Below are 27,197 nucleotides of genomic sequence, written 5' to 3' on the forward strand. Positions count from 1 at the left end.
TTCTACAATATAATGTTTAACATATATTTTAAAACATATGAGTCAACAGAAGAGTGAGGGTTCAGTTCTGATAATTTCCAAGTCTCACAGAAGTGGTCCATACATCCTGATGTAGAACAATGTACGGAGATCTTTGTAAGAAACTTTTTATAAGGAAATAGTTACTCTGTTATTCACTCTGAAGCATTCACTATGCATTAATGATGCATGTAATATGTGTAGGGCTGTTTTACATTTGAAGGATAAAGAACCAAGTTAGTTATTCCATTTTTTAATAATATGGTAGAATAGATATGCAATTAAATCTCTCTTAGTACATCTAAAACTCCTGGGAACATGTTAAAGAACTTTTTAGTGCATGATGGAGCCGGTGGGAAACAAAGAAAATGTTTCTAAGAAAGCTCAAATCTACAAGAGTAAGTGTGCACACACCTTTTCCAGGGTGAACAATCAATTCAAGTCATCTTAGAGCCATATTTTAACAAGCTCAGAAATTACAAGACAAAAGCCTGTGATCTAATGAGGTAAAAGAGGTCTTCTGCATAACTCTTAAAAAACATCTTCAGCACTTTAATAGAGGGGGACACCTATACACAGTGAAACAGGGGACATCTTTTACTTTCTCAGCCTGGGCAACAGATGGAACAAGAGGATAAATAATTATGTTTTAAGAATTACAAACAGCACTCATGGAATTTACACCTGTAATTCATATTACTTTTAAATTTTAAAATTAGTTGAACAGGTCCTGATTGGTTTATGATCAGTATGTGACAGAAGCAAATTTGAATCTTCTTTGGAACTATGAGCTTTCTGCTCCAGCCTCAAAGAATTCACAAAAATAAAAGCTCAAGCAACATTACCTCTTAAATGAATAGTTTACCAATTACATAGGAGAAATTTCACCATGAAAATAAGCTGGCAGCAAGCATCATAAAAGAATTAGAGTTGCATGTTACAGAATTATTAGATAAAGTATATATTTATAAAGAAATTGAATTGAAAAGTCGTTTGAAAAAAGAGAATATAGGGATTAACCAAACAGATTTGAAAAACAACAGAAAGAACTTCAAAAAATGATACATACAAAAATTGAAGTGAATAACATAGGAATGGATTAAATAGCAGATTAGTTATGGCTGACGTGGGGTAAGTGAAGTATAGAATTAAAGAAGTTAAACAGACAGCAGGTCAGACAGAAGGCTGGGAAAAGCCTGGAAGATCAGCCACTAAGGTAGTGTGAAAAGGTCTTAGAGATGCTTCCTTGGGGTTCCAAAAGTAGGAATTTGGACAGAATGAAAAAAGGGTCATTTTCAGATATAAGAGACAGAAATTTTAGGAATTAGACATTAAGCTACAGCTTAGGAATTCCAAGAAACAATTTTTTAAAAATCTATACATACAACTTCTTTTTGAACCTAAAAACCAGAAAAATCAAAGAGAAAATCTTGAAAGTATTCAAAGAGAAACAAATTGTACAGGTTGCTGACTTTTTACTGGAAGCAACGAAAACTAGAAGACAGTAGTATTTGTCTGGAATCCTTTTTGTCCACTGAAAATGTTTTTCAAGAACAGTAAAATAAAATCATTTTCTTCCTTTTTTAAATATTTTTTTAGTTGTCCATGGACCTTTATTTTTTATTTAGTGATTTATATGCAGTGCCTAGAATCAAACCCATGCTTCACACGTGCTAGGTGAGTGCTCTACCAATGAGCTACAACCCCAGTCCATAGAGTTATTTTCTGAAGCTACAAAAAGGCTTGACTACCAAAAGACTCCAAGGGGTACATTTACAAAATGTTTTCTCTTTTTTCTTTTCCTTTTCTGTTTACTTACATATTTATTTATTTTTGTGGTTACTGAAGATTGAATCCAGGACCTTTGTGCATGTTAGGTAAACACACTACCACAGAGCAACATCCTGCCCTATAGAATATTCTGCAGAAAGAAATTAATGATGCCAGAAGGAAATCTGAGCTGCAAACAGAAATAGGGCAAAGAATGTATTTATAAATCTAAACAAATACTGATTGTTCGGAGTAGTATCACTAATGGTAATTTCTAGGGTTAAAAAATCTTAACTATAATCATAGAAAGCTCATACATGGGCATAAGAGATGGATAATCAGAGTTCACACATTTTAAAATGTCTGTCTTGTTTGGGAAAAGATGAAAAAAATATTGATGACCTTAGACTTTGCATTTTTAGATATATAAGATGAAATATCCAGGATTCTACTAAATTATAGGATACACAATGATCAAACTGGCACAGGGTTACCAGGGGAGATTATAGAAATTAATGTTACTGTATCCATAAACACAGCTCCTATAAATGGACATATCTCTAGTTAATGACAGTTTACCTACCTTATAAAACCAACTTTTTTGGGTAAAAGTCATAAGTAATATGAACATAGAATGTTTGAAAGTAAAAAAAAAAAGTAATATACAAGTTAAATATTTACCAGATATCTTTTTGTTTTTTACTACAAGAGACAAACAGTTGCTACAGGTTCATAAATGAAATGCTGCAGGTTCACTAGGAAGATTAATAATTCCATTCTAAATAGAAAGTTGGTAGAACTGCAAAGAACACTGACAAATCCATGCAATAAACAAGCTTAATGTAATGGACATATAAGGAATAATTGAAATATATAAATAGCACATCTTTTTTAAGCACAAAGAATGTTTACTAACACTCTTCATGAACATGGTCATTGTGTCTCACAAAATATAAAGATTGACTCAAATTATATTTTGTTATCAAAAGTAGTCATTATTAATGTCAAAAATTTACTATATATATTTGAAAGTATCAAAACATACTTGTAAGTAACTCGTGGAGTAAACTACAACTGAATTTAAAAATAGAGGCCCTTGGGGTCCAGTTGCATTTGGCATTAATTAATAATAGATATATTAGAAGAAAAGTGGACTCATTAAGGGAATTAGACATTTGAAATATAAATAACTTACACCAGGAGGTAATACAATAAGAGCCTAATGAAGAATCATATTTAATAATTTCCAGGTTTGGGGGGAAAATTGTTAGTTGAGCTTGGAGCTTACAGAAAAAAATCTTTCTTTTAACAACTGACCAACTTTTTGGTAATGAAAGTTATACAACCAAATACCAGAAGGGCAAGATTATTGTGAGTATCTGAAAATCAAATACTGTGTATGACAACAAAAGATTGCCCTAAAAATGATTTTTATTTTGCAAATCTGGAATCACCTTTACAACACATATGACAGGAGAGTCAGTAACAAATTTGGACAAAGGTTATGAAACAGTTATTCACAAAGCAAGAAATAAAACTAACAAATATTTTAAAAGATGGTCTGCATCAAATATAATCAGGAAAGGAAAAATGAGATATTGTTCATGTCAGATGGACCAGGATAAAAGAGACTGAAAAGCTCAGATTGAGGATTTATGCACACAGGGTTTATCCAGATATTTTCTCTGCTTTTCATAGTGTCATTGGCTCTGGCTTATTCTGTCTCTCACCTTCCCCTTTGGCCATGCACAAAATCTACTGTTCTATGAAATATTTTTGATCCTGAAGTTTTATATGGTTTTTTCATATTCCTTTCAAATGGTGTTAAGAATTTGATGGTATATTCTGTTAACCCAGCAATTCTAGGAATTTATATTCAGGTGTGAAATTATGTATATATTCTTTTCCAAGATTGTTCCTCATATCCTTGTTCTTTTTAGTGAAAAACTGGGTAGAGTTCCAGGAATAGAGAATATGTTAAAGAGACTAAAGACATTATGGGTGTATATACATATGGACAAATACATCTATCATACATAATATACCATGTAAGAATTATGCAGTAATTAGTAACCATTTGTGTTAGTGAGCTTTGTGTAATTGTGACCAATATACCTGACAGAAACAGTTTAGAGGAAGAAAAGTTGATTTGGGTTCACAATATAATCAGTTCAGTCCATAGTTAGCTGAGTCCATTACTCTGAACCAGAGATAAGGTAGAACATTATGGCAGAAGGGCATGGCCGAAGAAAACTGATCAGTTCATGACACCCAGGAAGTGAAGGCAGGTTGAGTGCAAGAAGCCAAGGATAACATAATCCCCACGGACACTTCCTCCAGCCATCTCCTACCTGCCCACAGTTACCACCCATTAATCCATTCAAATTACTAATCTGTCAAATTGATTAATCCACTGATTAGGTCATAGTTCTCATAATCTAATTATGTCATCTCTGAACATTCCTACATTGTCTCACACATGAGCTTCCAGGGGACGCCTCACATCCAAGACATAGCACCATTAAAATTATATATAGATTAATATTTATATGAAAGAAAAAAGCAGTATATATCTTTCATGTAAACGTTTATGCATAACTATGAGTTGCAAGCAATAACTTCTTTATAGTTATGTAGACAGTGGTCGTTCTCATGATAAATGTGGTGAGTGGCAGTTATTCTGTAAAATATAAAGCATTGAGATGGAATTTGGGGCCCTGAGTTTTAAAGTCCCCATTCTGCTAACTATCTTGCTTCAGACGTATCTCTTTATTTCTGAGGTTCTCCTAGGCATTCTCATCTTTAAAATTGAGGACTTCATTAGCATTAACAAATATTCCATAATGGTGGTTGTGCCTCTACTGCACCATGATAGACAACAGTCTTAGTATTCCTTCTCTGGACTTAGTTCTGCCTTAGCATTCTTCTCAACACACTGTGTTAAGCCAGGACTTCTGAACAGATTGTGCTGTGTATCTGAACCTTCTTTACCATCCTAGGACAGGATAATCTTAGAAGTTCTCTCAGCTAGATTTTTCTTATCAAGCAACAGAGTTGTGGCAAGAAATAATAGGGAGTGCCTTTCAAGGAAAAAAATGTTTCTAGCAGCCACATTAAAAAAAAAGTAACAAAAAAGTGAAAACAAACAGGTGAGATAAATTTTCATGTTTTATTTAAAATATTTCTACAGGAAATTGATATATAACAATTATTAGTGGGATATTTGTTTTTGTACAGAATCTTTTGAATCCAGTATGTGTTTAAGGCACATTCCATCCTAGATAATAAATTTTCATTGGCAATACTTGATCTGTATTTAAGTTGACAGTTTAAAAACATATTCTCATACCCACATTCTTAACTTTTCTAATACTTAAATTATTAGGTTTTTAAATTTAATTAAAACTAAATAAAATTAGAAATTGAGATGAAGCATTAGCTACATTTCACATGCCCCCAAACCACACATGGTTGATGGCTGCCATATTGGTTGCAGAAGTTTGGAGTATACAAATAAACATGTGATTTGGTCTTAGCCCTTAAGGAGATTTTCTAGTTGAGACACTGAGATAACAAAAATAAACATATCAAGAATATAATCCAAAATAGCATAATTAAGTGCTAAAATTTGCCATAGACAGACTAAGTACTACTTGGGTAGGAAGTTCTAGAAACATCCACAGCTGGATACTTTCTTTACCACTTTGAAGTCTGAGTGGTGGCAATGACTTGTTGAGTTTGTGAGAATGGAGTGTCTTACTTTAGAAAGTGTGTGTGTTTTGCCTGCAGGCATGGGACCCGCTGTGCTGGAGAAGTGGCAGCCGCTGCAAACAACTCTCACTGCACAGTTGGAATTGCTTTCAACGCCAAGATTGGAGGTATGGGAAACAAACTTAGATATAGACATGAGCCAGGCAACGCTTGTGCTAAATAGTTTTCAGAATCCTTTTAAAACTAAAGATGGGCATATTTTTGCATGACAGTATTCAACTCTTGCTGACAGTAAAAAGAAAAAAAAAACATGTTAACGTGGGTTTTCGGTACAGTTAAGGATTGCTGATGTGATACATGAAAGGGTTGCAAACACATCTTTTTAAAATGGGCTTTAAAAAATGTTATTTGGTAATGAAGATGGGGTCATTGGTATCTGTACTGAAACTCAAAATTGGTGCCTGCTTCCAAAAGAACCAATAATAGAAACATCAGGCTAATGTATCTACGGAAAGAAGCATTTTGAGATTCTGGTAGTAGCAGATAATACTTTTTTGTGTGTTGTATTGCTTAAGCTTTAAAAAGGGTTCCTTTAACCATAATTAAAGCAGTAAAGGATAAAATCTTTCAAAGTCCCATAATGCACTAATACTGTTTCCATGAATGACTCCAGATTATATCTGTGCGTACACATGTATGCACAAACTCAGATACACATGTTTAGTATAAGAGTCCCATAAATGCCATTAAATCCAAGTGTTGATAAAGCAAACTCTTAACTTTCTCATTTGTAATCATCTTTGTAAGCAACGGCCCTGTGCCACAGCCACATGCGAATGGGAAGGAAAGTTTATATGCAGAGCCTGGTGACTGATCATTGTGCCCAGCCTGAAGGAATTCCCAAGGGGTATGCTGAAAGGTCTCCCATAAGATGAATGAACTTTCTGAAACCAAGTTGACCTCCTTGTTTCCAATGTGTCATTTGTTTCCATGTTATAAATAGAGTTGGAACTAATAATTGTATATGGCAGCCCTATCTAGGATAAAAATATGAAATATTTAGGGAACTGTAGTCTCCCCTTATCTCAGATTCCAGCAGATGTCTGAAAACGCTGAGAACTGAACCCTGCATATATTTTGTCCTATATTTAGATACTAACAATAAATTTATCAATTAGGCACAGTAAGAGATTAACAATAATAACTAATAATAAAGTAGGATAATTATCACAATAAGCTGTAGCAAAAGTTATTTAAAACATGAATTATTTCTGGAATTTACCATTTAATATCCTCAGATCTTGGTTGATGTCAAATCAGGAAAAGCAAAAGCGCAGATAAGCGGGGACTATGATATGTAACAACAGTGCTAAGAAAAGGTAAAATTACCGTGAATGTTAGTCCTTGATAAATTTGATCTTTTTCTTTCCTTTATTTCACCCTGAATTCTTAGGGTATGATAGTTTGCCAACCAGTAATTAGCTGTTGCGTGTCAGAGGGAAGGCCAGAGGGGAGCTAAGGAAAGGAAGCAAAGGATTCTCCCCCGAAGGGTGATAGACCCTGGAGGCCCCTGCTCATCCCAGAGTCCAATCAGGGGCCACCTGGTGAATCTGTCTTGCGGCCCAGGACTTGTCCTCACCTGCAGACTCAGATCCCAGATCCCACAATTACACTCCAGCTCAAACTCAGCACTCTTACTGACCTTGAAGGAATGAGAGGATGAACTTGTGAACTCACAGATAAACTGCTGACCTTGCTGAACAGTACTTCATTTAAAAAAATGAATGTATGGCGATGACTCAAGAATGTTCTAAACAAGAGCATTCTGAATCATAAAGTTAACCTCTCGAGCCTGAGGCATGAAGGCGTGGAATTAAATGAGAATATGAAGCAGCCTTTCATCTGTAAAGTTGACAAAAGGATAAAATTCCTTTTTGTGAGTTTTTAGTCAGAAAACAATTACCTTCTAAGTGCAATTTAGCAACTTTCACCCATTTTTTCATGTACTTCATGTAAATTATAACATAGAAATTGAATTGAGGTGTTGTGTTGATACTCTCATGTTAGCATTTGCACACTCTAGTGAGATTATTTTTGGGCAGTTATGGTGTTTTTGTCAGACCTCACTGCACTAGTAAAAGAGATTCATTTTAGGCTGTTAAATAAAAAGTAAGAAACCAGGCATGGTGGTGCATGCCTGTAATCCCAGCAGTTCAGGAGGCTGAGGCAGGAGAATCACAAGTTCAAGGCCAGTCTTAGCAGTTTAGTGAGTCTCTAAGCAACTTGGTGAGATCCTGTCTCAAAATTAAAAATTAAAAAATGGACTGCAGATGTGACTCAGCAGTTAAGTGCCTCTAGGTTCAGTCCCCAGCACCAAAAAATAAGAAGTAAGAAGATGAAGTATTTTCTCTGTCATTACTTAAAAAATGGGAAGATTAAGTTTGAATATTTACATTAAATTAAAATAAGCCAATGACTACTCAGGATTCAGTACATGCAGAGCATTATCTTGAGTTTTCTGAAGCCACAAAGCAAACTACTAACAGACTTAGTCTCTGTCCCATAATTTTTAAATAGACTCATTCACAACCTTCATTCTCCACAATACTTATTATCGTACATCTTCCTTTAAAAGTCCAAAGTCGGAATGTCATACAGTAAGTATATGCAACTATTATGTACCTATGAAAAATAATTTTAAAAGAAAGTCTAGAGGCAGAGAATTTGAAGGCATAACAACCAAGTGCAGTGTCTGTAGAGACACTTGGGGGGAAATTTAATGTTGGCTGGGTGTGAGATGACAACAGGACTTGTTTACATATTTTTTGTAAAAGTTATTAAATGATGAAGTATCATATCTGTCATGAAATTGAAAATAGTTCAACCTACTACTTGTATTTTAAATGAAGAAAATGAGGCAAAATTTTAACAGTTCTTGAGTACTGGCTATATATGTTATGTATTCATCGTTCATTCTTTTTATTTTTTTAATTTACAAGTTTTATAGTTAATTTTTTTTTTAGTGCAGTATACCTAACACAACCACATAATACCTAAAACTGCCTGATTTTAGGCTTTATTATTTAGTCTCTGTTTATTGATAACCAATAAAACCTTGAAATCCTACTGGGGTAACAGTGTTTTCCTAAAGAGTAGTTTGGCATGTAAAGGTAATAATTTTAAAATAATGCAAGTCTCAATGATGATATTTAGTTGAAATTGAGGAGAAGTATATTTATGTACCAACTGGATGTTTAATTAGACTTTTCTTGTTGTGAGTCTCCAAAATAAAATGAAAAAAGGAAGCCTGGCATTTGGCATATAATTTATTTCTTAGTATCTTAGTGTCTTTTTGCCAAAAAGAGTTAATAAATTTCTGTCTGATAGAAATATACTTAAATGAAGATTAATAGCTAAACATTGCTAAAACCCTTTGAGAATTATCTGAAGTGTTAAATGCATTCTCAGTTATTATTTAGCTTGTAAGTAACTTGGCAGAAAAGATATATATTAAATTCAAATCAATTTTAAGATCAGGGGATAGTATTCAATATGGAGGAAATGAGACCAGTCTAACTTGGCATCTTTCCAGGTTTTATAAGACTGCTAAGGTTTATACCAACTAGGAATATGAGTTATTCAGTGAAAAGAAATTTTAGGAAAGGTGGATGGTTTGAGGCTCTTTGTCAGATACTCACTTAAGAGCTGGATGAGAAGGGAGAGATTGTGGTTGCCTTGTAGGAATTAGAACTGGGATGGGGAGAATGGAATAAAAAATATTTTAAAGAAGTTTTACTCATTCACATGCAATTTAACTTCCTTTCTCCCCAAAATGACTTGTACAAAGCACATTATACTTTCACAAGGGAAAATATGCTTACTTAAGTATTTACTAAAGATGTTTTCTTTTTACCCCAAATCCTATAGCTGGACTCCTTGAGTATCACATAGCAAAGGTTCTGTAACTAGCTGGTCTTCTTTTCTGTCTTAAAGGAGTACGAATGCTGGATGGAGATGTCACAGACATGGTAGAAGCGAAATCGGTTAGCTTCAATCCCCAGCATGTGCACATTTATAGTGCCAGCTGGGGACCAGATGATGATGGCAAGACTGTGGACGGACCAGCTCCCCTCACCCGGCAAGCCTTTGAAAATGGCGTCAGAATGGTAGGTTTTAAAAGCACAAAAGCTCATCCAAGTGATTCTCATATGAAGACTTTGTGGCCATCCTACCCTCCAGGTTAGAAGAATGGATGGAAATCATGGGTTGAAACAGTAGATAGGTTAATGGAAACAGGTGCTGTTTGTCATTTCTCTTCCTCTGGCCAAGTAAGAGCTAGAGAAATTCCTCTGATGAGAACAGAGGTGTGCTTGGATTAACTCAAAGGAAATATATTAATTAATGTGTTAATCTTGTGTTTGGAGAAGTAAATTCTTGGGACTGTGAGGTTGAGTGGAGATGTTAACACTCTTCAGTTAGTGCTGATAGATCATCCAATAATAATAATACCTTTTGGCTGTCTACTTTGTCATCATGTTCCTAGTTTCACCTCTGTCTCAGGATGGTATTATTTTTCTAATGGCTCCCAATCTCTCTGACCATGCAACTTTGTTTTCCTTGATTTCACTGAAAGATTCACTGACTACAATCTTCCAAAAAATGAACTACATATACATAATCTACTGTAATAAAATATTTCAAATTTCTTTAAAAATCCTGTCTTATTCAAATTAAATAAAAGTGAGGATGTTGATACTTATAATCATAAAAGGAGAGTTCCATCAGAAGCAGTGTCTTTTCTTATGTGTTCATAGACCTTTATGTGTTTTAAAGCATATATTGAATCCTGTTCACTGGAGGCCATCATTGATTTGGCCCTAACCATCCTTACCTGCCTTGTCTTCTCCATCATATAAGCAAGCTGCACTCTCAGTATCCATTAGCACATACTCCTTTCTACAATTCCGTGCTCTTTCGTCATGGTACTACACCCTACCTCCAGGTCCTAACACTTTTGCCCAAATCCTGTTTGGTCTTTAAGCCTCAACTAAAAGGTACCTCTTTCCAGAAGCTTCTCGTTGCCCAAACTAGAATTAACTGTAATTGAATCTCTACTCTGTGATCCCTAGTCTTTATATTCTTTCTGATATTTTAGAGTTCTCATCTCCTATTGTGCTTTATATCACAGTTATCTCTAAGTGTATCTTCTTTGCAAAATATTTCAGTTCCTGGAGAGTGGAACTTGTTCCACACATCTTTAAGAGCTTTGCAAAACCTGGACAGTACACCAAATTTTAGTAAGCACTCTGTGTTTGTTGAGTGAAGTTTAATTTACTGCAAATGATGCTAGCCGCAGAGTTATTATATATTCTACCCAGATTTGGAGCAGTGGAATGTAGTGAGTTGATTAATGTAATGTTGAAGTAGGAGTAAAAATAACAAGAAGTCTCCCACATCTTTGTGGAATTGGTCTTAGGATTTTAGCAGAAGACTATGAGTTAAGCTGTTTCCTGGTTATTCTGAAATAGACTGGAGAGGGAAATGATTTATTTTGTAGGAGCTTCCCAGATAAGTAATAGTTCATGTTTGGTTAAGACTTTGACTTTTCTAATTCTGTCAATTTTCAGCTACATTAAAGCCCTTTTAAACTGTAAGATAATGTTTTACTCATTGTCTAGAATTTTCCTTTCCAAGTTTCTTAATCTGATGATTTTATTACCATAGGTATGGACTACAAAATACTAGTCTTGCTCTCTCTGACATCAACAGAATGATTATTTAAGTAGACCCAACTTAGTTCATATTTAATCTTCAAATTGTATTTGTATGTGGCTTATACTAAGGACCAACATGGAATTTGTCATAAATATAAAAATATTTATATTAGTAATGTACAATCTCCCGATTGTACATGTATATATGAAAAATATGCCCTGTATCTAATAGCTGGTTTAACTAAGAGTCTGCGAGACCTGACTTTGAATCAGGTGACATGAACCAAAGGATTTCACATTTATTTTTGCTGGGGAATTTGTTGTTCCATGGAAATCTTAACAATAAGTTTAAATGTGTAAAACAAATAAACAGTGGAATGCTTTGGTTGAAAGGAGAGTGAAAAATGGTTAAGGTTAGGAATGAGATCATGTGATAAAACCACTAGAACACAAAGGAAAATTATACTGAGAAATAAAAAATGTGGAAAATATATATTCATTATTAAATACAAAACTAACCTGTGCTGCTTATGATAGATCATGTACAAAAAAAAAATATGATGATTAAATTAATAATAGATTTTTTCTCACCCAATTAGGTAACAGTTGCTGGGAGTATTTTCCATACTTCTACACACATTAACAACCCAGAATCATTATACGTCTGCATGCTGCTGTTTTCACCTAATGGTATCCCTTGGGCATCCTTCCAGAGCAACCCATAGGGATAGAGCTTATTTGTTTTATTTGTATCAAAATTTGGGGAGTATAGAGATACCCAAATTTTGGAGCTAAGGGCATAGCTCAGTATTAGAATGTGTGATTAGCACACACAAGGCCCTGGGCTCAATTCTCAGCGCCCCCCAAAAAAGGGGGACAAAAGGAGGGAGAATTGGAGGGAGAGATGCCATAATTTCTTTGATATTCCTTTGAGAATCATTCAACGTTTAATTCTGAACAAAAAGGCATTTAGTTTTAAAATGAACCATTAACTTTTAGAGTTGAAGAAGTAACAAAAGAAATGACTTAAATATGATTATTTCTGACTTCTAGCATTATATATCTAAATATGCAAAAACAGTGGTAACCCACTGAAATAATGTCAACCCATTAGCATTCTCATGTGTTCAATACACAGAGGCTTTCAAGTTAGTCTAAAGTCACATCCGGTACGGTCATTTACATCTCTCTTATCTTATATAGATCAAGTTACTTCTCGGCTTCCATTTTGTCATCAAAATTAGGGCAATAATAGCACTCACTGTGTTCAATAAAAGCATCTTTTTTTTTTTTTTTAAAGAAAAGATCATATCCTTCGAAAAAAACTCTTTATGCTTTTCCTCATCCCTCCATCCTTCTCTCCTCAGCCATGTCTACCCTGCAGAGTTCTAGATGAATCCTTCCATTACCTGAAGGGGTAGATGAGAAGGGATAAGGTAGGAATCATCACAGACTTTCTGACTCTGTGGTGTCATTTACTTTTTCTTCCTCTGTCTATACTTGCCTTCGATTTTACTTGCCCTTAAAAAAAGCATCTTCAATTTCATCATGATCACCTCTGGATATATAACTCATTTCAGTTATCTATGTGCATAGTCTTGAATTTAGTTTATATTTTCCCAAAGGATGTTTCTCTGAATATCTATGAATATGTAATTTAATATTTTAAGCAGTATATTAGATAGTCTTTTCCAGGAGAATGAAAACTTTTACTATTTTCTCTGTTATCAGGCATCAAGTGAGACCATAAATTTTATGTTCTTTGAGATCATTCTAGTTTATGTTTGCATATAATATATAATACACAGGAAATAGTTGAGTAAAAACTTTATACAAAGTTAGATTATGGAGTGTAAAAGAAAAATAAATAAGTAGTGTGTTGGCTGTGTGATTTAAGGCATGAAGGAATAAATGGCTGATAAAATAATTCCTTCAGTTAGCCAACTGAAAACCTGTGCAACAGTCCAAAGTCACTCTGTCGTTATCAAAGTTTAACTATGTCATCTGCAAAAATGCATGAACTAGAATTTATTTATCCCTCCTATTAAATCTAGTGAGCTCCCACTTTCTGTTCATTGTAAATAGAGGCATGAAGAAAACATCTAGGTTTTACATGTAATACTTTAAAATCCCTCCATTTTAGCAACAAGACAAAAAATCAAGACTCCATCAGCTGAGGATAGGTGGAATGAATGAAATAAAACTAGGGGCTGAAAGGAAGGCCGAACTGCTTCCATGGGGGGACAGGGTGTCCTCTTTGAAGAGGTGATATTTGCGACATAAATGATAATAGGTAGTCATTCAAAGAACTGAGGGAAAAATGTTCTACACAGAAGGAGCAGAATAAAGAACCCGGATTAGGGAAAGATTTTAGTGTATTCCCAAAACAGAATGTTGATTTGCACATAGGGAACAATCTGCACAGAAAGGGGTGAGAGATGGGTTGGAGGCAGGAATAAGGGCCAGCTCAGCAGTTTTTGAAACCATGGAGGGAGGTTGCATTTTGCTCTGTTATAGAAATCTATTGCAGGTTTTAAATAGTAGTGCCCTGACCTGATACACAGTTTTAAAAGATCACTGCTGTGTGGACAGTGAAGTTTATGTGCAGTAAAGGGTATGGAGGCAACAGTGAAAGATTGAAGGACTCTGGGAGAGACTTAGGCTGGGTAGCAGCAGTGTCAAGACCACCAAGGAGATCAGGCAGCAACAGAGAGAAGCCCCAGGTATCAAGAAAGATTTTCACAGAGGTAACAAATATATTTTGCTCAGGGAGCCCAAGTATTGATTGTATCCATTCCTTCTGCTTGCTAATCAAAAAATGTAGCAAATACTGAATTTTAAAATGCTCACTATTTGTTTACTCTGAGATAAGCATTTGACTCAATAGAATGTAACACTACTTTTGAAGACTTTAACAAAATCAGAATTGATTCGATTTATAGCCCCTTTAGAATTAATGTGCCAAAATTGCATTAGAGAAACTATGTTAAGCAAACCATATCACAGTTGACAACTTGCTCTTTCTCCTGAGAACTGCATTTTATTTGAGGCTAAGGAGCTATAAAATTAAATGCAAGTATTAGAAACATATAATTTGGGCCAGACACAATTAATGTAATAATAATAACAGTAACATGAAGAATATTTAACATTTTGACCAATCTGTTGTTATACTAGAATCAGTCTTCTAAGCTCTAAAACAGACAATTAACTTTTCATTGTCTCAGTAATCTCCTAAGACAGTTACTGTTCTCCCCAATTTCACAGATAGGAAAAACAGAAATCCAGCACAGCTAGACATATCATAACATGGGCCTCAAAGAAATCTAAGAAACTCTTTTACATGTTGTCATTTTTATTGTATTTGAAATATCTGACCTCCTGCCTTCCTGTTGCTATGGTGAATTAATTACTCATATTCTACCTAAGGCTTCCTCCTCCATTTGTTCTCTGGACACCACTCCACCAACTGCCATCCCTCCTTATTCAGTCAAAAACCTATCTCAACCCATTATTTTTTCTTTTATAATCAAAATTTCCCTTTCAACTCTATTATTATCATCAATATACATTCATAATGTTGATTCTTCTATCTTAAAAGAATGAGCAGAGAATTCTTCTGTTTTCTTATATCTCATTCCTATGACTGCCTTGTTTTTCTTCTTCCCTTTAGAATGAAATTCTATGAGGCCATTGTCCATATTTACCTGCAACAAGTTCTTTTTTTCATTATTTCTTGAAACCACTGCATCAGGTCTCTGCTCCAGCAATCTGCTGAAGTTGCTTTTATCAAGTGACCTCCCCAGACAAAACTCCCAAGTTGTGCATCTCACTTGTCCTAACAGAGGCCCACAAGTTATGTGTGGCCTCTGTTGTTGGAATAACACACATTCCAAACTTTCCAAACCCCTTCTTTGCAGTTATTAACCCTCCTTACCCTCACCTTATTGCTTATCTCCTCCATAAAAGCCAGAGTCTCACTGTGTGTTCTTCTGTATCCCAAATACCCTGAACCGGATTAGGATACTCAACAGGCATATATTGAAGAAATAATGATTGAAGGAATGTGTGGATTACCTCCACGCCACTTTACTATGTCCTGAGTTAATTTATTTAAGAATCACAGTTGCATTGCTTTTACTTAAAATTCTGGAACTGAGTTATCAACATACATGGCATACCATGGCAGTTAAAGTGCCCAGACTATGGATTCAGACTCTCCAGTTTGGAAACATTGGTTCTAGTACTTTCTTACATGTTCAAGCTAATTAACCTCTCTGAGGATCAGTTTGTTCCTCTATAAAATGGAGCTAACTGCAAATAATTACCTTAAAAGGAGTATTGTGAAAGTCATATGATTGATACCTATAAAATATTCAGCAACGTTCCTGAAACAGTGTCCTAATCACCACCACAAATGGGCAAGGGTAATAAAAATGAAAGAATGATTTCTCATATAAAATATCCTAAGTCTTGGTTGTTCTAAATATCTGGGTTTAATCAATTTCATATTGGTGAGTGATTCTTGTGGGAGATAATTATAGAATCTTGAGATTATATTAATGAATGGCCTATGTAAGTGGGAAGCAATATCCAAGAGAATATTATCTAAGGTGTATTACAGAAACCTCTAACTTAATAAAATGCTAAACTGCATGGAGTGAGAAATACCATTTCTTTGGTGATGTAAAAGCATATTAAAAGTCCAGAGTCCTCCAGTAAGAAGATGTGTTTAAATTTATTTAATTAAAGTTCTTAAGTTGAACCACATAGAAGTTTTTTTTTTTCATGACTTTTTTGAATTGCTTTTAAATTTAATTTTATTTTCATTTTTGTGGAAATGAAAATTCAGCTAAACTCGTTAGACCTTTAGAGTCAGAACATTAGAACTGGAAATAATGCTAATGGTTAAGTTGATTTTGACCAGCATTTATGTATTTCTTTACGTGGTGACACCACCATTCACCCTGTGTCCCTTCCTAAAATGTGTGATTTTCTTCTCTTTCCTTATCCCAGTCATCTAATAAGTCTTGCCTGTTTTGTTTCATAAAAATCCGTGGAATCTGCCCTCTTGTTCTCATGATTAGAACCCAATGTCTTTCTTGCAAACTTCTGCAATAACATATGTCTAAAACTTTCCCAATTAAGCATCAACTTTCAATTCTGCATGAAAGTGGAAGTCAAAGAAGTATTTTTATATGCAAATCTTGTCCTTTTTTTTCCTTTAAAATTCATCACTGCTTTCCATGACTGACAAGGAACATTCTAGGCTTTTTAGGAGGGCACATAGGGTTTCTTAAAATTTTGCTAGGGGTCTCAGAATAGAAATTTTACAGTTCATCTTGTCACATTGACATGATTCCATTTGCCATTGTGAAACTTTGACCTGGCCCCTTGGCAAAGGGCCCTTTAGGGGACATTCCTGACTTTATCTTCCCAGTCAGTCCTAATAGGAAAATGATTTTATTAAGCAAGTAAGTCGGTTGACAGTGTTTCTGATATAGATGACTCCAGATTTGGTGATAGAATAAGAAACTAAGAGCCTAGAGTTGTCTTTGATAGACTCCATTCATTCATCAATTCCTGAGGGCATTTAGGAGACATTCACTGGGTGGTTCCAGTATTCCAGGCTCCTTGCTAGGTGGCAGGAAAGATGAATAACACTGAGCCTTTGTCTTTTTTGGAGCTCACCATGGAATGATGAATAAATGTTCTAAATGAAATGCAAGCAAACTCCCAACATCCCTTCGCTTACAGAATCTGGTAAGAGAGAGCAGAATAAACAGCATATAAAATACAGCTCACCATAGTACAGTCTAGTTGCCTTGGAATCATCCATTCTTGTCCCATTTGGATTATTAAACTTTAATAAGACAGTGTAATTGATATTCATCAGCAAGTGTCTAACACATTGACAGCATTTCGCAATTTCCTGACAGGTATGTTGAATAATAATCTGAAGAAAAAAAGCAAAAAAAAAAAAAAACTTGAAATTGAATCTTCTTTATAATCAGAGAACCAGTATTTTTGTTACCCTTATTATTTTATTCAAGAAATATTTCTTAAATATCCACTATATACCAAGCACTTGTTGGGCATTTGTCTTTGTTGTCATCATCATCGTTGTCTTCTTTTTTGGAGAAATCACATGATTCATTGTAGATATTTTAGGAGCACAGCTTATAGAGTTGTTTGTTTGTTTGTTAGTTTTGTTGTTTTATCTACAAGTATACTTTCAAGTTCATGTCTTTTTTTTTTTTTTTTTGCATTTTTTGACTTTGGAAATGTCAAAGCATTCAAGGGATCAAGGGATTCACAGAAGAACAGAGCCAAAGTCAAGGATAGGCAAGAAGAGTCAATGAAATCAGAATTGTCCTTGATCTCCCCATTAGGACTGACCTTCATCCCATCCTCACACTATCATATTCAGTGGTCCATATTGAAACCACCATAGTTAATGGACATCTATCAGATATATCTAACTGTTGAGTCTCTTATGGACCTGATTACTGTTTTCTCTACCTAGCATCAATTGCCTTTTTGATCAACAGAGTTAGGAATTGATTAGGTACTTGGAGTACTTGGTGAAAGCATAAGGTTGTTCTGCAGTCACACATTGCCTATCATATACACACATGCACGCACATACATACACACATTTTCCCACCCTTAAATTAAAAGCATATGTTTACTAGAAGAGGAGAGAAGAGTATAATGAGCCTGTACAGTAAAAGCAATAATAATCATAATAAAATTAACTGATTTCACCCGGGAGGGATTATGTTTTTTATCTGATATGCACACAGCTGTAGCAGGATTGGTACCAGTTTGCATTTTAATAAATGACAGATTGCTGTTAAATTAGTTGATGAATGTTGTAAAACGTTGGAACAATGTATGAGTAGGCAAAGATAGAGGTGGGAGCTTATTTACAATTAGTTCTACTTAATGAGAATCTATTTGAACTGGGATTTGTTTTAAAAGTCCTCTCTCAGGATTGAACTATACCCTGGTAGAACGCTATGTACTTAGAACTTTAGCAAAACTAAAAAACCAAAAACATCCAATATAATTTCATCCATTTTGGACACAGATGTGTGTCTTTCATGAATACATCTGCAATTTCATGTTCTATAATCCTCTCAGTTATCTGACACCAAAGTATCTGATTTTTAGATTACTATATTAATGTGAATTATGGTGCATTTTTATGGGGAATGGTGTGCTCTATTCTAATCTTGTATGGTACAAAATTGTAAATTTATTACCACCTTTATTGTTTTTAATTTTAGTGTAGAAATTTATTAATAACTGTGAATAGTTAAATTTACTTTTGCAAACCCTATTCTAAATCTCTCTGTTAAACGATTCTACTCCTGCATTAACCAGATATTAATAACTTCTTTTCTTTGGTTTTATTTTGCTCTGTTTACAGTGACTGATAGGTTAACTAGTGGAGGTAGTGGCGGGTGGGTGTGGTAAATGAAGGCCCCAGACATTGTTTACTGGACGCTGAATGTTAAGAAAAGATCCAAAAGTACATAGACATTGGATTAGGTCAAGCTAGAGGCTGTGCCATTCTGCAGTTTCTGGGTTCATACATATAGATTTCAGAAAGCTGATAGGGAGAACAGACAGATCAGTTTTCTTCCACACACCATGGCATTCATCAGAAAAGAAAGGCCACTATATCCTTAACAAGGGTAAATTGAACTGAGCTGATAGTATCAAATGATTTGAAAGTGTTTTTGATTTCCATAATACAGTTTTTAGTCCACTTGGCCTGTGCCTACATTCTTCATCATATGTCTGTGGGTATAATCAAACCTCATATTCAGAGTTGTAGACATCATAACTCTCATGGACAGTTGAGTTAGGCATTAGAATGAGCTCACAGGGACACCCAGTTTATGGACTTATAGACTGGGTATTGGCAAAGTAGGTAATTGACCATTAAGAAGAATGACTGTGATTTAGACTCGGTTCTATCTCCCTCCAAAACCTGTGCTTGTTGCTACCATGTGATATTGGCTCCTGTCCATTAGATCATATGGGCCCATTTGCACACATTCAACTGATACATGGTCATGAAGATGACCACTGCAACAAGGAGCTGTCTTCTCTGAATTTCCAGAGAACTTAACAGTTCAGGTGAATGATTTGGTGTATCCTGCACTTAACTATATTGGCTCTTTCTCTTCAAACTTGGAGGAGGCCTGAGATGGTATGGAAAGTACTGACCTTGCTGTAGCTACTTAACTGGAACAAGTTATTAAGTTGTTTTAACTTCCATTTCCCTGAGAAAAGACTATGGTAGTAATTCCTTTACGGAGCCATTATGAATACTGAATAAGATCTCACATATGAGTGCACAGCATAGCAGCTGGTCTCCTTAGAGGAAGGGCAAGATTTGATGCATCTTTAAGGACCCCAGATTATTCACCACAGAGACTTGTAAGAAAAAATACGAACCTAATGCTGATTGTTAATGTTTTTTTAAAGTATAACTTGTTTTAGTCTAAGACAGAATTGTATATATGGGTAGAAAATATAGAAGGCTGATTTTCTTGATTTCAGAAATACTATGAGATACTCCATAAGGTAAAGTTTATTGCTTTATGTGATAGAAGCCTGTGACATAATTCAAGTCCCATGGTGGACTACAGACAGGGAAAACTTGCTTACTATTTTAGAGTGGAGCTGACAGTTGGAATGAGCTCACAGTGAGAATTCTCTAATTTAGAACTAACTTAGAGGAGAATATAAACTTTTCATTATTGCTGGAATACTCTTCTATCCTCATGTCCAAGTGCTTTCCCAAACATTTGCAGTAAATTCTTCTCATACTCTTGATGATAATAAATGTTTTTATTCTCTATGAAAGGAATTTTTCAAATTTTACTCCCTCAATATAAATTTACAGGTAATAGCATATTCTGAGAAGTTTCAAAACTGGTACTTAATTTTGGAAAAGTCCTAGCTGAGCACAGTGGTACACACTTTCCATCCCAGCTACCAAGGAGAATGAGGCAGGAGAATTGTAAGTTCAAGGTCAGTGTTGGCAACTTAGCAAGATCCTATCTCAAATTTAAAAAAAAATTTAAAGGTTTGGGGATATAGCTCACAATGTTAGGGCACCCTGGGTTTAATCTCCAGTACCACCAAAACAAACCAAAAAAATGCCCTTCCAATTTCATAACCCTGGCTCTCCTGAAAGTCTGGTTTTGCTTTTTCTCTGGGATGATCCAACATGTAGAGACTTTTGGCAGGTATGAGAATGGTTTTTCTTCTCCAAAAAATGGGAATTCTGGTAAGGCAGATATACCAAGAACAGCTGTGTTGGTGCCACAAATTATTGAATGTGATTATTTCAGAGAGCATATGACATGCACGTGTACATTTTTAGCTGCTTGGAATGAGTACTTGAGAACCCTCCTCTGCATGCTTCTCCATCCAACCACTGTTAATAGTCCCCACACTATGGGAAAACAGCTTGCATAGTGCTCAAAGCTTGGAGGGCTGTTACTTGTGTGTGTGAACAGAAGTATATAATAGCCTCTGTCTTTTTTAATTTAAATTAAATTTCTCTTTAAATGCATAAAACCATAAAATTTATATACCAGTGTGGCACCATATGAGGTTTTGATACAAGTATACATCATGTAATGATTAAATCAAGTTAAGTGTATCTTTTCAAACATTTCTTTATGGCAAAAACATTCAAAATCCTTTCTTCTAGGCTTTTGAGATTATTTGAGTCTCACTGTATTAGTCAGCTTTCATTGCTGTGACAAAATTCCCAAGAGAACTTAAAGGAGGAAAGATTTGGCTCATGGTTTCAGAGTGTTCAGTTCATGGTTGCTTGGCTTCATTACTTTTAGGTCTGTGGTCATGCAGAAAATCATGACCACCAGGAGTATGTGCTGGCCTAAAACTGCTTACCTCATTGCAGCCAGGAAGCAGAGAGCTTGTTTTTATACAAAGCCCTCCTTCATGAGATCACAGCCTTCATGATCCAGTCACCTCCCAAAGGAGCCCACCTCAGCACTGCTGAATTGGGGCCAAGCAGTCAATGCATGAGCTTTTGGGGGACATTGAAGATCCAAGCTGTAACGCTTGTTGTGACTTCTGTGAGTCAAATCAGGAAGATGAGGTTTGAGATAAAACAAACTTGGCCTGAAGGAACTGGCCACAGAAACTTAAAAGCAGATAATTATTTGGAAATTTTTGGTTTGGCAAAAGAGATAAAGTAGAACAGGAGGATGTTTTTGTTTTTAAATTTTTTTTCTCTAACCTCTCTTGTTAAGCTGTGCTTTCCTTGTTATGTTGCTAAGTATTTTTAGGAACACCCAGTGTCACTACTACTCAGTGGAGATCAGTATTGGATAAGGCAAGATCAAGTGCATGTACAAAAAATCAGAAGGTTAATAAAAATAAAATTCTTTGCTCAAAAGTATATCTATTTGCACTAGTAAATACACAGTTTTTGTTACCTCATAGATACCCTCTTACCTTTCTGCATGAAAGACTAATTCTCTTCTGGGTATGCTGTAAAAATAAATGAAGTAAAAGAAGTCCACACTGCTGTAATGTGCTGTCAGGGATCAAGGGCCACCCTTCTGTGTGATTTTTGTGGTAAAGTGTAAGAAACTGTTAAGTATATAAGCCCTCAATGTCAATCCTTCTGAAGAAAGGGCATTTCTGAAAACAGGATTAATTCTACTCAGCAATTAGTGAGTTGATGCTTTCCTGAATTTATATGCCAGCAGATGTGGTAGACAAACAACTCGGTTTTTTTTCTTTTTATTTTTCTGGTTCTGAGGTTTAAACCCAGGGCCCTATAAATGTTAACCACACATTCTACGACTGAGCTACACCCTTAGCAGCAACTCATCTTTTCTTTCTATTTACACAATAAACATAAAATTAGCTGTTTACCAGGAGCTTGATAGTGGAGAGTTCTGCATTTGTAGCACTGATTAGTCTTTTTGCTAGTCTTTAACCACACGACTCACCATCTCTAAAATTGAGTTAAATTCAACCTGAATTTAATGCAATATGCTGCCCATTCATGGACTTGAACATCTACAATTGTCGTGAAAAGATCCTAAGCATAGATTGTAAATGGAATTTTAACAGTTTTTCACTTTCAGTTAAAAAATAAATTTTGATTTTAAAAAATAATTTCAAATTTGTCATTTTACTAGGACTGTTTCCCGCAATCATCACCAGCAACTGACTCCATAATCATCATTGGGCTCTCTATTTTTAAAAGTGAAGCCAATTACAGTTGGTATGCTCAGGAAGCATATAAAATGGGTTTTTATTTGTGTATGGTAAAATTAATATGGTTGCTAATAGCTGCATCTAGTATTTTTATTGTATTATTAAAAGGTCCAAAGAACATAAAAACATCACATACTTGCCCTAGCAATCTGTCGTAAGCACAGAAAACCAGAATATGGAGCAATCCTGTTTAGGACTGAAATGATCAGTGAGTGTGAGGAGAAAAGGAAGGGGTACTGTAGTCACCTCTCAGGAGAAATGGTGGGGAGACAAAAATGAGGAGAAATGAGTCACTATTCACATACACGTTCTTCCATTTTTTAGTATTTTTTTTTTCGTGGAGAAATAGAACATAATTACATCCATAGTTTCAATCTTTCTCATCCACCATCCTTTGATAGGCAGGTGGATGAGAAAAGACATGAGACCTTGGCTGAGCATTGGCTGAGAGTGATGGAGATGCACCCATGAATTGCTTTTGGTAAGTCAGTCTGAAGATGTTTAGTCACTCCTTCCCCGGAGGCCAATTGAAAGCCCTGACTGGGTGCAGCTTCCAAAACTGATGCCCTAAAGCAGGTACATGAAGACTGAGACAGTATCGGGGTCAGGACCCGGGTCTGAAGGAGGTGCTGACATCGGCAGGTGTCTGAAGGATACTCTTGAGCTAGCAATGGAGAGTTTTTGGTTGGTCTTTAGCGAGCTCTTGTTTCCCATTGGATAGCTTTTACAATCCTGGGAGTTTTGCTTGGAAACAAGAGGTATTATTAAACCATTGACTGTACTTAAATGACCAAATAAATAAACTATAATTAATGACAGTTTGGTGTTTAAATACATAAAGTCATCCCTCTGTTTACTTTAATTATCCCGAGAGCACAATAAAGAGTAGAAGCAGCATCGAGTGAAGCCTGCATACTCTTCTCATTGGACCTTTCCAGCTGTGGAATAGATCCTAAAAAATAAGAGTCCCATATGCTCATGTTCTGGATGAGGATGAGGGGCCTGAAGTTCAGTGTCTTGTTGTAGGGTTGTTCCTGGCAAAAACAGCACATAAGCTCCAGATTCCTAAACCTCACAGACCAGGTCTCTTTAGTCCTAACATCTCATGTCTGTCTCGTTCCACTCCCTTGGAAGGGAAGGTGTGGCTCACTTTATCCTCTGGGTCTAACTCAGGTTCATACTATTGATTTGCCTGCCCTTGGTCCTGTCTTCTTCAAATGAACTGATTAAAGAAACAAATATCAGAATTTCATAAGCTGTACACCAAAGATGTCTTAGTACATCTGTACCATGACTTCATTCTCTATGCGCATTTCAAAGAATGCTTTCTTCACCAAGATAGACCAGTTTCCTCTCCAAGGCTTTGGAGTGGTGAGACCATCTGCTCCTAATTAGTGTTCAACTGCTGACTTTCTTTTCTTCTCTGGGTACTTTTCAGGTCACCTTTATGGTTCATGTTAATCATTTATCCTATGAATGATAATGATTTAAAAAGTCATGAAATGGGGCTGGGGAGATAGCTCAGTCGGTAGAGTGCTTGCCTTGTAAGCACAAGACCCTGGGTTTGATCCCCAGCACCAAAAAAAAAAAAAAAGTCACAAAAATTGCTCCACGAAAACATTGTTTCAGCATTCTGGAACAAACATCTTTTGTGAATGCCGAAATAGTTTGTGGAAGTGTTTTGTTTGTTCATTTTCATTTTGGGTGGAATTTTAGTTAGTTTTCATTATTTATTTTTGCCATTGCCTGTATTTCGAGATCAGGCCTATTCCTTCCAGTGAATATTGTTTGTGAAGGAAGATTTTGTTGTAGAAATGGAGCTTTAAAAAGATACACAGGTCTCCTCATATCTAAGCTACTGAGTTGTTAGTTGCAGGTATCCTGTGTCTCCCACTTCTGTCCCCCTTATCCCTGTAAGGACCATGGAACATGGAGAATGGAATATCCATGGAATACCCAAGAGCTGACAGAGAAATCTGTGTTCTTCAACCCCTGTGCAAAAACTGGGGAAAGGATCTGCACGGGGCTTTGGTAAATTAGGCATTCGGGCTGTGCTTGGAGAACATCACAGATAAATGAACGTTCTTCATTCTAAGGGTGTTTTATCATGTCTCCTCATGTCGACATACACACATACATAGGTTCTGTTCAGACATGGGGTCCTTACTTCTTGTCTCCATCATGTTCTGATTAAATGATGCAGGGAACATTAATGTTCCTCACCTTCCTAATTTATAAAAATCCATGTAATAATATCTAACTTGCTGGCATTATTCTACATTTTGCTCTTGATTGAGTAATAGTAGGATTCATACAAAGTTATCATTTTCTTCCTCTTTTTTGTATTGCAAGAGGTCTCCATCATTTATTTATGATTCTTTAAGAAGGTTTGCTAAGCAACACAGGAGAGGAAACTAATGTTAAAATACCAAATAAAACCTAACTTCATTGACTAAAAAATAATCACACCATTTAACAAAATAAAACTTGGCTTGGGGTGTATGATTGAATTGGTAATCCAGCATAAAGTGACCTTTTCTGACCTTCTGAGCCACAAGAAAGTTAGTTCCTTTCTACCTTTAAAACTAATGCTTATGGGGTAATATAAATTGATTTTTGCAGGGCACACATAAGAAAAACATGCACGTTTAGATACCAATGAAAAAGACTATTTAGTGTTTGATCAAATGGATCCTGCATGGATTTCACAATATATTTTGCCTTAAGTTTATTAACTTTTAACTTGGCACTCAATTAAATTGAAGGATTTTTTTCTTCATACAAAGCCATATTTAAATAACCATTTGCAGTCACAATATTTACCATGCTAGAAAATGTCATTATTTCCAACACTTCAGGAAATACTTTTTTTTTATAATACTATGCCCACCTTTCTTTCTCCCTGCACACTACATAAAGATTTAATTCTTAATTTACTCTGAATTGGAGGGAAACAACCAGATTTTTTTCTTTACCACATATGTTTTGGTTTCTGAATATTTCACCCTAATGAAAAACCCCTGTGCATCTGCAGTAAATAAATCTGTGAATTGCTAATTGTTTCAAATTAACCCCATAGATCTTTAGCAGCTGTCTTTATGGCATTTTCAGACCACAAATTCAGTCTGTGTATTTCTGGGACTTTGATCATAAATCATACACACAGGAATAAAGGTCAGATTGCCTCATGGATGGAATGATATCTGCATCTGTACTCTGTAGCCTTTGTGAGGGGCAGGACACTGTTCATCTCCTTCTTTCTTCTTGTATCCGTCAGCTCAGGCTGCCTTAACAAAATATCACAGCCTGGGCCAATAAAGCAAAAGAAATATATTGTCTCACAGTTCTAGAATCTGGAAGTCCAAGGTCAAGGTACCAGCAGAGCCGAGTTCTAGTGGGCCTCTCCCTGGCTTGCAAACAGGCACCTTCACAGAGGCCTCTCCTCTGTGCCCACACAGCCAGAGAGTGGTCTGGTGCCTCTCCTGTTCTTATAAGGATACCTGGCCTATCAGTTTAGGCTCCACACTTACGATCTCATTTAACTTGGTTACCTCACTAGAGGCCCTGCCTAGAAATGCAGTCATACTGGGTCTTAGGGTGTCTACATATGAGTTTTGGGAGCACAATTTATTCTGTAGTAGTCTTAAAGTACTGTGCCAGATGTCTCCCCTTCAACCCTTCAGGTTTTCTCTCTACAAGTTCTGGGCTAGAAGAACCATGGCCTCTGTCTATGGAGTCCCAGTCCACTGGCTTCTGGCAGGACATGACCCATGGGGTACACTGGAAAGAAATAGGCATAGGAGGAGGGATTGAGGTCTCAGTCCATGTGCTGCCCACCTTCCTGCAGGGCCAACGTGGGAGAGTGTGTCCCTGACCAACTCCTGGCAGTCCCTCTGTCTCCAGCCCTGGGCCCTCTTATCTCCTCATGTCCCTTCAGGCCTGGAGATGTTTAGTGACACATCCTGTTCTTGGGGGCTTTCCTGCTCCATGGTAAAGTGATTCTCTTGAACTGCCCCTTTAATACTAGGATGTCTCCTCTGGAAGGAACATTTTCAGAGCAGCAACGACCAACTCTTCTGACTTCCCAGAGCTCTCTCAACCCTGTGGGTCCCCAAAGGACCCCTTAGCAGTGTTCCTCCATAGTGATTTTATCTTTAGGAGCTGCCAGAATAGAATAACCAGTCTTTATACTTCCAAGGCAGCCCCACTAGACTTGGAATTCCCAGGGAAATTTTGGTTTGGAAGCTATGTCCTGTGATGCTAAGGAAAAGGCATATATCCTTTATCAATTCTAATTCTCCCACCAAGTCTGCAGTGAGCTTGGGACTGGTCAGCTCTTAGATCCTCATGCCAAGTTTTAATAAAGACACAGATAATTTGGCTGAAAATTAGAACAATAACCACTAGCCCTCTTTTTGCCTCAACGAAGTCTGTTGTAGGGGTTAATGAATGGCTCTGGTATTTCAAGTTTGATTCTGAAAATAGCAAACATTTCTAGGAGGCAGTTTGTTCATCTATAAAATGATGATAATATATACTTGGATTGTGCAGAATAAGGCTTGTACAGTGTTTGGTGCAGGTTTCTAGAATTTTTGACCTCTGCTATTTTTAGTATGCAGTGGACCTTCTATGAGTAAAACCCCTTTCAGTCATAATGTTAAAAAAAATATCCCCAAAGAGAGGAACCTTTGTCTGTTT

The 27,197-nt window shown here is 36.0% G+C and overlaps 1 protein-coding gene across 3 annotated transcripts in view; it reads left to right on the top strand.

Moving 5' to 3' along the window:
- Positions 1-27,197, top strand: part of Pcsk5 (proprotein convertase subtilisin/kexin type 5) — a 438,740-nt gene that overhangs the window by 162,989 nt on the left and 248,554 nt on the right. For all 3 annotated transcript variants that reach the window (XM_047525058.1, XM_047525059.1, XM_047525060.1), the window contains exons 6-7: positions 5,578-5,666; positions 9,493-9,665. In XM_047525058.1, coding sequence (XP_047381014.1) covers positions 5,578-5,666; positions 9,493-9,665 — 262 coding nt within the window. The remainder of the gene's footprint in view (positions 1-5,577; positions 5,667-9,492; positions 9,666-27,197) is intronic.

Source organism: Sciurus carolinensis, chromosome 14 (assembly GCF_902686445.1).
Source record: "Sciurus carolinensis chromosome 14, mSciCar1.2, whole genome shotgun sequence".
NCBI lineage: Eukaryota > Metazoa > Chordata > Mammalia > Rodentia > Sciuridae > Sciurus > Sciurus carolinensis.